Source organism: Triticum dicoccoides, chromosome 3B (assembly GCF_002162155.2).
Source record: "Triticum dicoccoides isolate Atlit2015 ecotype Zavitan chromosome 3B, WEW_v2.0, whole genome shotgun sequence".
In the NCBI taxonomy this organism is placed as follows: Eukaryota; Viridiplantae; Streptophyta; class Magnoliopsida; order Poales; family Poaceae; genus Triticum; species Triticum dicoccoides.
Window position 1 is genome coordinate 413,992,510 of NC_041385.1, and position 11,451 is coordinate 414,003,960.

General features: G+C 43.2%; 1 protein-coding gene and 1 long non-coding RNA gene across 2 annotated transcripts; one reads left to right on the forward strand and one right to left on the reverse strand.

Moving 5' to 3' along the window:
* The first annotated feature begins 3,683 nt into the window (after positions 1 to 3,683).
* On the forward strand, positions 3,684 to 4,886 carry LOC119276260. The gene is made up of 2 exons (XR_005136446.1): positions 3,684 to 4,009; positions 4,617 to 4,886. It is a non-coding gene; the product is annotated as an uncharacterized LOC119276260 (long non-coding RNA).
* Positions 4,887 to 5,225: 339 nt separating this feature from the next.
* On the reverse strand, positions 5,226 to 10,586 carry LOC119276259. Its single transcript, XM_037557289.1, has 3 exons — positions 10,165 to 10,586; positions 9,937 to 10,048; positions 5,226 to 5,711 (listed from the first exon to the last, which is right to left on the reverse strand). Exons 1-3 carry the CDS (start codon positions 10,514 to 10,516, stop codon positions 5,582 to 5,584), a joined length of 594 nt encoding a protein of 197 aa, XP_037413186.1. The 5' UTR covers positions 10,517 to 10,586; the 3' UTR covers positions 5,226 to 5,581.
* Between the last annotated feature and the right edge of the window lie 865 nt (positions 10,587 to 11,451).

Sequence of the window (11,451 nt, forward strand, 5' to 3'; positions counted from 1 at the left end):
ATCTTGTTACTCTTGTGTGTTTGAGCACCCTAGACGGTCACCTTGGAGCCACATTCCATTATGGTGAAGCTTCGCGGTGTTGTTGGGAGCCTCCAATTCGGTTGTGAAGAGAGCCCCAACCTTGTTTGTAAAGGTCCGGTCGCCGCCTTCAAGGGCACCACTAGTAGAGTCACAACATCTCGCATTGTGTGAGGGCGTGAGGAGAATATGGTGGCCCTAGTGGCTTCTTGGGGAGCATTGTGCCTCCACATCGCTCCAACGGAGACGTACTTCCTCTCAAAGGGAAGGAACTTTAGTAACACATCCTCGTCTTCACCGTCTTCACTTATGGTTATCTCTTACCTTTACATTGTGCAAGCTTTACTTGTGTTGTATCCTTTGCTTGCTTGTGTTGCTAGCATCATATAGGTTGCTCACCTAGTTGCATACCTAGACAACCTATTTATTGCTAACCCTAATTTGTTAAGAAAAGATAAAAATTGGTAGTTGCCTATTCACCCCCTCCCCTCTAGTCAACCATATCGATCCTTTCACCAAGTATCACGGTTCTCAACTTCTCTTGTAATGTTGTTGAAGACATCCCGGTGCATCTGGAATCGCCCTCGTAAATTCTTCTCTGAGTTTGTTGCATTTGTCTTAAAGTAATCCCTCACAAGATCGTCATGACCCTTTGTCATATCTCGATGAATGTGGATGCGGTAAATCTGAGAACCAATACTCGGTCTCCTAAATTCCTTCTCTTGAATGATCGCGGTCACCACCATCTCAAAATCATCTTCTTCCTCCTCTGACGAAGAATCCTAGTAGCAAATCTCCCACAATCATAGTAGCAGTTGGCCGAACATCTTGTGTGCCGAGGAGGCCCGAGCTATGTCGTCGAGCGATGGAGCTACAGCGATAGCCTGGCAGATGCAAAGAGGCCAGTGATGGTTCCAAGCAGCCCATAGCACAGATGCATGGGGTCGTCGGTGACGCACGTGAGCCAGAGGAAGTTGTGAAGAACTAGGCCTATTCTGGCATTGGTGGCCACAAGGTCTTGTGTGGTGACGTTGCTCTAGCGGTCCCGTTCCCGATGAAAACGGAGCTTGTTGGAGAGATTCTCGATCTAGGCGGCAACAATGAAGAAAATATCGAGTATAGATCATGATTTGCTTGTGAAATGTGGTGTCGTTGCACCAATGCCGCCGGTTATCATGGACGATGAGTCGCTCCATGCATGATGCCAATCTTGGTGATGGTACACAACACATTACCACTTCGCCAAGACAATTACGCGACATTGAAGTTGAGAACAAAGGTGATGCATTTACAAGACTACTGGATCTATATGACATGTTGTATGAACAACCTAACATTAAGTAAACAGGAAAAACAAATATTTTGGTATTAAGTTTTGTGAAACAGAGCTCAAAACAGGTTATTAGTAATAACTTGTGTCTAATTAGTAATAACTTATGTCTGCATTTGCATTACCAATAAGTCTAATGAACTAAATTCAATAAATAAAAATAAATTATATATCCATTAAGTCACCAAAGTTAAGTTACTAATACAATCTCATAACAGTAAGTTTCAGCTGATGACTTAACACAAGACTCTTTACACATCGTAATTATTGGAATCATTTTAATTTTAATGGCAACAATTGCACATCAGAATCTTTGTAATATTATTAATTATGAAGTAGAAATATTAAATAAATCAAAATGATGAATTAATTAAGTTTCATTAACAGTAACTAACTAGTTCAGTCTCGTAATATTAAGTTTGAGCCCCAGTAACTTAATGCGACACTTTTTACATACATAAAGGTATCGCTACCATTTTTATTTGCATTTTAAGATCTGAGATCATAATATTTCATGTTACACTTACTTAATATGTCCAACAATAGAGTTCTTCCAAGAAAACAAGCGACTACAAGAACACATAGGTAGCAACATAATTTAAATGAGATTTAACAGGTATCTAAGAGATTAAACAGGTCTTGAACAACAAACAAGAATACATACCGAATATACAACCAACCTTTTCAGCAAAATCTTTAGCTATAACTCTGCTCCTCTTGTTGATATTGTAGGTGTTATCCAATTGTTGAGAAAAGTAACTGCTCTTTTTTCTTTCTTCTACAGAAATGCTGGTCCATGATGATTGTTCTTGCATGAGAACATGGAAGTACAAGAACAGACAACAAGCAACAAGAACAGCACCAAGTATGGGCAAGATGAATCATTTTTGCTCATCCCTTCTATTTTTCTATGTTAGATTATATAATCTACTATTACGCGCCCCCACACGAACATGTATACCGCTCTGATTTACAAATGCATTATGCACATATAAGTTGAAAATAGGCAGGCCAGTTTACTAACAACAAGTGAAATCTTACGATGCCAACCAAGTAAATAAACATCCAATAATATGTATCTCAATTGATCTCTAGCAGTTCTTTGATTCTCTCGAAGCATCATACGAGGGTTATAAGGTGTTGTGAAAGGCTAGTAGTCTATGTAACCAATGGAGCTTAGAATTATCTCCACGTCATGAGATTCCAAAAGTTCAATCACATCCCAACCTTTTTTTATCAGCTTATGTTAATAAAACTATTAGTTACTCTCGATCTTTCATGTCAAAATTTTGGAATACAACATTTGACATCCCTTATCACACCAAATTTAGTCCCCAAAAATAAGTACGGCATTGACATGCAAACAGGGTATCACATACTCATGTCCAAGATATGGCAGGGGTACCCACCTATGCTAGTTATGTTTCCTATAAGAAGCGTGTAGATCTCGAAGTTATGTCAAATTTATCATGCCATCGCTTGGATGTTTGCTTGAGACATACAAAGACTTTTAATTATAGGCTTTGGGGGCACGGATTTTTGAAACATGATTCCACACACACCACCATCATGAATATTAAAATCATAAAAATGCTAGAAAAATCAGGCAAATTTGAATTATTATTTTTGTAACATACATGATCATTGTTCTACTCACGTGTGAAGTTGCATGAAGAAATGACATAGGTGGTATATACTAGGTTCAAAAGAAAATCATTGCTATAAAAAAAAGATCATGTTTGAAGTAATTTGGAGGTCCGGTTTTTTCCTTCGCTAAGAATACGACATTCATTCACAAAATTTCATGTGTGAGTAGAACAGTCAATTAAGTTTGATGACCTACAATTTTAGAATTGTTTGGATTTGATTGCTATTTTTTAGATTCTACTGTTCATAATGGGTGCACATGTCCACCAGTCTATTCACATGGAACCATCTACACCATTGTATTTTCGTAGGCATTGCCCTCTTGACTATTTGCTAAAAGTCCACAAGTCAATTTACATGGAACAATGGGCATCATGCATTTTCGTAGGCATTGCCCACTACTTCCTGTGCGAGGCAAGAGTACTAGAGACCCAGAAACTTGCGATGGATGTGATAGTTTAGTCCATAAACTTGTAAAAGGTGATCAACTCATTCACAAACTTGCAAACTATGTGATGGTTTAGTCCACAGCCAATCAGAGACTGACAATTGGCGCCTAGCTGGCTGCTGCATGGCACACCTGGTCGGACTGGCTCTTTTATGGAAAACCCCTCAACATTTCAGGAAGTCACGCCCGCAGTCCCTGTTTCCCTTGTCTTCTTTATCTCTGTCCAAATCCCTAGCTCCTTGATAAAGAAGACTGTCGGCGATCGGTCGAGCTCGGCCAGTCCACGGTCGTCGGTCGGTCGCCACGAAGGTCGAGATCCGGACGATATGAAGCTCTGGTTGCGCATGCGACTTGGGGCGGCTGGTCGTGTCCCAGTGGCAGGCTCACCGTCGGCGTGCCGTGCTTTCGGGCTGTCGGTAATGTCGATAAGCCGCCCAAGACATGCTCGGATGACCGCTTCGAGCTCCCGTGCACTGCATCGCCCGTCTTCCTCTTCTCCGACTCCGGCCACCACCGCCGCCGCCTCTCGATCTCCACCGCCCGTGATTAACCGTCGGATTCCTGTGGTGAATACGCTGCTCTCCTCTCCCTCTACGTTTCGCCTCAACCAATTTGATTCCTCTCTCTCTCTCTCTCTCTCTCTCTCTCTCTGTGTGTGTGTGTGTGTGTGTGTGTGTGTGTGTGCAGAGTAAGTGGTAAGTAGCACTCCATGCATTTTTTTAGGAATTGGCAGCTTGTACTGCCTATATGTTAAGGAGTAAAGAAAATACAGAGGTTACATTACATAGCCGGTTTTTATTGTGTCCCCCACCGAAATAAAAAAAAGAGGAGTTAATCTGACTCCATGAATTTTGATCTGCAGCTGGGCTCTGACTTCTGAATGTTCTCATCTGATTTGCTCTAGTAACTGAATCCTGGTAGAGCAGCCCCCCATTGTATTAGAATTTAGAATATATCAATACAAGTTATTGGTTATACTAGTACTAGGTGCAGACTACGGCCAATTTCAGATCACCATTTCAGTATTTTGTTCCATGTATCGGTTTCCTGTCAAACTTAATAATTACAAACATGCATTTCTCTTTATATCTCTTTAGTAATTACTGTATATGTGTATACATCTTTGGAGAAGGAAGGAGACAATAATACTACTAATAAATAAAATGTTTGCAGGTTGATAGTTGATAAGGGAAACAGGGATAAAAAGACAAGAGAAATAGGGACTGCGGGCATGATTTCCTGAAATATTGAGGGGTTTTCCGCAAAAGAGCCGGTCCGACCAGGTGTGCCACGCAGCAGCCAGCCAGCTGGGCGCCAATTGTCCGTCTCTGATTGGCTGTGGACTAAACCATCACATAGTTTGCAAGTTTGTGGATGAATAGATCATCTTTTGCAAGTTTATGGACTAAACCATCACATACAACGCAAGTTTCTGGGTCTCTAGTGCTCTTGCCTCTTCCTGTGCCATCTTGGTACTAGTAGTACAGTATTTCCTAAATGCCCACCAGTCTATTTTTGAGTAGCCCGGTTTGAATCTTGTACAGATCCAGCACACCTTCAGCTCCGACTGACTGCACGCGCTTTGCCGAGACCAGCCCCATATGTTCAACAACTTGTGTAACTGGATGCAGAGGTGAATCCACCGCATGATTCCTGGTTAGCAGCCACAAAGGCAAGACCACCCAAGCCATAACTGCAGCAGAAAGAAGACAAGACTCCATTCTCCCAGCTTAAGACAAATTGGGTTTGAATGAGTCCGTGGACCTAGTAGCAAGGCAATACTTCAGGGCAACCTCTCAAACGATCACACGGCACAAAAAGAAGAGAATGCGGTCAACATCCTCAACCTCCCCACACCATACAACACGAGATGACAATGTGCATGCCAATTCCAATGAACTCCAACAATGGAGCTCACCGCGAGATTGCCCTCTTAGCCTCTTAGGGTAAGATAACCGGCGACGCCAGGCAGCAGGACTACCGGGAGGCTTCATGGCCTCCCCCTATTTTGACCCTTTCTCTGTTCATAACAGTTATACATACTTATTGCCTACGAGAATTTCCAGTTCCCCTCTCCCGGCCAGGTTTTTTTTTCAAGTTTTCCACTGTTCCAATACAACAATTCCTCCAGGCTAGCATTAGTAACCGACGTAGACTGCAGCATTGACAATGTAGCAGTCATCGTTTTTATCTCCCATTGCTTCGATGCATGTTCCACTTGAACAGATCATCCCGCCGTCAACGACCTCGCAGCTGGTGATCTCACCACTACAAATAACGACAAAAAGGGTATGAGATGTTATGTTCTAAAAGGGGGAGTATAACATGTTATGTGGTACACCAAGATGCAAATTATCAGTAGTTCAGTAACTCCACTAACTCCAAGTTAGCTATTGTCGATTATGATGCACTTATATCCAAGCCTTTGTGACACACTAATATTACTCAACTGTGGTGACGTTTACTGTGAATAATACCATGAAATATGGCATAAATTTTGGATTGCTTGCAACTTTGAAAGGAACATTAATTGGAGGCAACTGTATTACACTTCCAGCAAAATCATGAGTGCATTCAACACAATATTGGAATAGTGGCTTATGGTCTCACCACTATGCTGAAATTGCCCTTGGAGTGTACAATTGGTTGCATTGTTCGAAACGGCATAAAGAAATATGCCTACCTGTTCTTCCACTGAGACAAAATTTGTATCTCTAAATGGCATCCCTCTCAAAGGCACTGGACCAAGTTACGAAAAATATACTTCTTTTTTCGCGAATACGCAAAGCTTGCGTATCATTGCATTGATAGAAGGAAAGCAGAATGAGTACATAGAAGGGTACAACACATATCACGGACGCATAGAAGAGAAGGCGTGGACATGGGACCCGGAGCAGAGAGACACAGGATGCTTAGCCCGAACAAAGAAAACAAACCACAGCTAAACCACCAAACCAAGCCCGAGTAGAGAGGCTTGCCAAAGCAGCAGAACATCGAACATATCTAGATCCAACACTGGGAACGCCACGAGCAAGCAAGATGACGCCTTCAAGAAGGGGAGCGACGACGTGACGCCGCCGCCATCCGATCCGAAGAACCGGATCAAGGGTTTCCCCTGTTGCTCGAAGAGGGGCACGGACATAGGCCATGGCAGCGCCTCCAAGAAGGGAAACGACACTCGCCGGTGCCGCCGCTGCCAGCGTCGGCGAGCCGAGCAGGGATTTCGCCCTGGCTTGAGTCCGAGCAATCCCATGCCGCAGATCAGGATCCGGAGATGAGGAAGTTGCTTTGCTGATGGAGATCACCACCTCAGGAGGGGGGTGGTTGGGGTTGCGCCTGCCGCTAGATGAAAAATATACTTCTCCATCTGAAAATCTCCTTTACATCTCAATTGGTCTCCCGTAACGATGGATGTTTGAATGCATGTGTGATTGGCCGAAGTTCTATCACTAGCATACAAAGCTTCGATGATAGCCAATTAGTCATCTTCCCTACGTTAGCACGCCAAAAAATTACCAAACATTCTGATTTACAGCGTGCCTGCTAAGATGTGCATATCACATATCAGGCATAAAGTTTTACCGGATTGCCCCAAAAGTGATTGATAATAGGACACACATGCTAACTTGTCGTAGATCACATTCGTAAAGCGGGACTTTTTTTTGGTGAAGACTAACATATCTTGCAATGGCGTGTTCATTTGAAGCAGAATACATATAGGTGTGTTAGTTGAAGCCTTAAACATCAGCCACCTGATGTTAGTTGAATCCAGGTGCTAGATTAGGTGACACATACTTGCTAGAAGTACAGGAGGCAGGGATAGACATACAAGTGAAAACTCAGGCTGCTACAGATCCTAGCATCTAGGTGCGGACGTGCTGACCTCATGCATGGCGACTGCAGGCAGCCTGCAGCCGTTAGCAGACGCTAATTAGTCCGGTCGTGTAACTCCTTTAGTGTAGCTGAGTTAGGTTCAGTTGCCATCCACACGTAACAACCGGTCAAAACTATGGTAAAACAGCACCAGCCAAACACCTCGGTAGTTTTGGTAAAACAGAAAAAAAAAACTACGGTTTAAGAAACTGTAGTATTCCTTGCCCGCGCATTGGAATACTGTAGTTTTGAATTACCACGGTTTTCTAAAAACTGTGCTGCCAAACTAAGCCCTAGTCATCAGCCCCGTGTAACTGGACGGCTATAATTTTTAAATCACATAACAGTACAACAATTTACAGAATTTGTTATATGTGAGATATATAGGAATACATTGAAAGAATATTACTGAAAACATATCATACTTTTAATTGCTAAAGGGTGTACCCAGTGCTGAAAGCTCCCACACAAAGTGGGGTCTGGGGAAGGGAATTTCTAGACAACCTTACCCTTGCATAATAATTCTGCAAAGAGGCTGGTTTGAACCCAGGACCGCCAGGCCACAAATGGAGAGAGACTACCACTGCGCCCGGCCCGCCCTTCATACTTTAAATTGCTACCCAAAGATAAATACTATTACTACTTCAATTAGTTTTACTTAATTGTATTGTCAATTTGTCATCCTCAATTGTTTTACTTCCAATTTTCGGAAGTCTTGCAGCCCAATGACTTGGATTTCCAAGAACTGTTTTTTATTGTCAACCAAGATTGATTTGTTAGATTTCTATCTAGGATTGGTACACTTATCTGTAGTCTAATGGATAATTTGACACATTTGTTAAATTCAAGGACGATTTAAAAAGACCAATGAACTGAAATCACGGCACATGTATTATGTTCAAAATGGATGAGGATGCTCGCCTGCTATTTACTTAATCAGAATGGACTTCCAACTGTTTGCTTAATCTGAGAATATGTGTATATATGATACCTAAGACAGACATAATCTTGATGTAACATTAACATATACTCCCTCCGTCCCATAATATAAGAACGTTTTTGACACTACACCAGTGTCAAAAACGTTCTTATATTATGGGACGGAGGGAGTACCACTTTCTACATAGGCAATATTGATTGAGAATTATGAGACGTTCTCTTCTATAGATGGAATGGCTATGCTACACACAACATTTAGTTCCGGGTTAGTTTTATTTGTTTTCCCCTTACATTATTCCAGTATATACCACAATCAATGGGTGATGAAAAATAATACGTAGCATCCATCATAGATCCTGTTCGTCTCTTATTAATACAGGAAATTTCACCCTCTTTTCAGAAGTAAGATAGATGCATACTACTCCCTCCGTCCCATAATGTAAGACGCCTTTTGACACTAATGTAGTGTCAAAAAGCGTCTTACATTATGGGACGGAGGGAGTATTTCTTAGCAGCCTCCTCGTACTTGTGCCAACAGATAACTATCTATCCTATTAGGGAACATGACCAACAGCAGCTTTCTTCCTGCTAATTACGATTATTCAGTTTCATTTTTCTTTTTGACAGATGGTTCAACTTAATAGGTACGCACATTATACCATGACATCTATGGAATAGTTGTTGTATCCATCCGATATGGCAATGTGTCCATCAAAACTTTTCTCTCCTCTGATTAACTATGACTGGTTGGACTCTTTTGTCGAGGGACGAATCAACTTCGCATGTACCATGTATCATGTGCAAGTAACACTTCTGCTATCGTGCACAACAAAAACTATTACAAATATGAAATATCTGAGGGTTCTTGTACTGTCTCAAAATGTAAGACGGCTTTTGTCACTATTACTTTTTGAGACAGAGGGAGTATTATCAAACCAATAGTCAGATGATCTCCTTTTGAAAACTTCTAATAAATTCCTCTAGAGAAGTGGAGGCTTGAAAAGAGCCCCCAATTAGTAAATATAGCCTGCAAGAATGACTATAGCCTTATAGGAACTGTATGAGTACTACGCAATATGCAATATTCAACTCTTGCAAGTATATCTTCTCGACAAGTCATGTGAATCGCATGATTGCTCTCCTGTATATCCACATAAGGTGCTTTTGTGATGTTGACTGTTATCTTGCCTCACATTGCATAATGCCTCATAAAGTTGAACATTTAATGAGACACTAGCCTTGGGTTTGGCCGCCTTGTTACTTACACTAGCTAGTACACGTGGTGGTACTGTTTTCTGACCTGAATAAAATCTTTCACAACTGAAACACATGGTGGTGTTGAGAATTCTAAATCACTCCTGCTCAGTACAGTACTGACCACACATCCTTCTGTTGTGCTGCTTGATAAAACTTTGGCAGCTTTGCCACTCACGCCCAGACGGTATAATAGGCGTTTTGACTAATTCCTTAACCAAGATTGAAATACGCATGCTCTGCAGTAAGGAATTATATACCTCACTCTAATGATTGAGTCAGCACTAATCTAGGCACCGTGACAATTTACTTGTCATAAATAAGAGCCCATCACAATGCAACATTGCACTTGATTCTAGTTCCATCCCTTGAATGGTCAAGTTCGAAGATTTCATAGGAACAAAGAAAAGGCAGAGAAAATGCTCACTAGGGGAAGACGGCCTTGATTCTCTCAAAGTCCAACAGATGCTGCACCGGCCTCGGGACACCCAGCTTGATCTGCAGTTTCATCTGTTCACTGTTCACCCCTGGTATCGACCCTGCAGACGTAATTGGCACCAAAAGTAGGGTCAGCTGATGATCCGAGTGAACGCTTTGTGTGCCGGGGAGGTGTTCGGCGGAATAACTGAGGGAAACAGGTAAGCGATTGGGTTACCGCGGCGGAAGGCGGGGATGGAGTTGGAGGAGATGGCATCCTTGCAGGCGCGCACCGCGGCGGAGGTGATGTCCTGTCCGTGCTGGTCGTACCCGACGCCCATCTCGACGAACAGCAGCTTCATGGCCTCCTCCGCCCGTTGTTGTTGGCCGTCGCACGTCTGGGGCTGGGCTGCCGCCATGGAAGAGGAGGCGATGGCTCCGGCGATTGGGCTCTTTGCCTTGGCGGGGCGGGTTCGAAGGTGGAAGTGGGAGCGAGACGGCGGAGGGGAGAAGAACTGGGGCTGTGGCGTTCCTGGTTTTGTCAGGCGAAGGAGACTGCCGGTGCCGGAGAATGGCGCTGCTGATGCCATCGTGTTTTGTCTGATTTGGTTTGATCTGCTCCGCACTGGCTGAATACACACTATCCTGGTCTACCCTGGTTGGGTCCGCTATCTGAAGCACTACTCCTACCAGACCTGTGAGTATGTGACTCACAACGAAAAGGTGATATATTATCAAAAACTGCCGTCGATAGACCCAAAGAGTGACCCCATTCTTCGTTGTCTCTGCCACCTTGATGTTGTCGAGTTCATCTCATTGCGGTTAGACCCGATTGTAGTTGCCAAATTGAGACCAACCTGTAAGGCCAGTGCCTCGGTCATAAGCGCATCTCCACACCAATCGATTTTCCCGTTTCCTGTCGCGACGAATCTGCCATTTGAATCTCTCATGACAGCGTCATACGAGCCCTGGAGTAAGTCTGGGTCAAAAGCCCCATCCACGTTTAGCTTCGCATAGTCGCTCCTTGGTCCAGAGTCACTTGTTCATCATCTTTGCATCCCTCGCTATAGTATAGTTAGCAATCAAGCTCTTTATTGCCATTGCTATGAACTTAGGTTTCTGGACATTTTTATTATGCACTAAATTTCTCCTCTCCTAGGCAAGATGGCTATGGCTCAGACGTACGGACAGACAACGGCAGTGGGGGGAATTTGAGATCAACAACACTTCTGAAGCGAGAGGGATCTTCCAGGCAGCAACACATGCAACCAGTAGCAATGGGGATACGGTTCTATTTTGGGAGGATAGATGGCTCCAGTAACAGAGTACAAGATGTGGCGCCTAACGTATATGATGTAGTGGCTCCTCGGATCAAGGCCTCACGTTCCTTACGGCAAGCCCTTCTGAACAATACTTGGGCGATGGATGTTGGCCCTAACCTTGGGCTCGATAATATCGACAAATACATGCAGTTATGGGAAAGAATGATAGTGATGGAACTGCATGCAGAGAGGGATGATGCCAT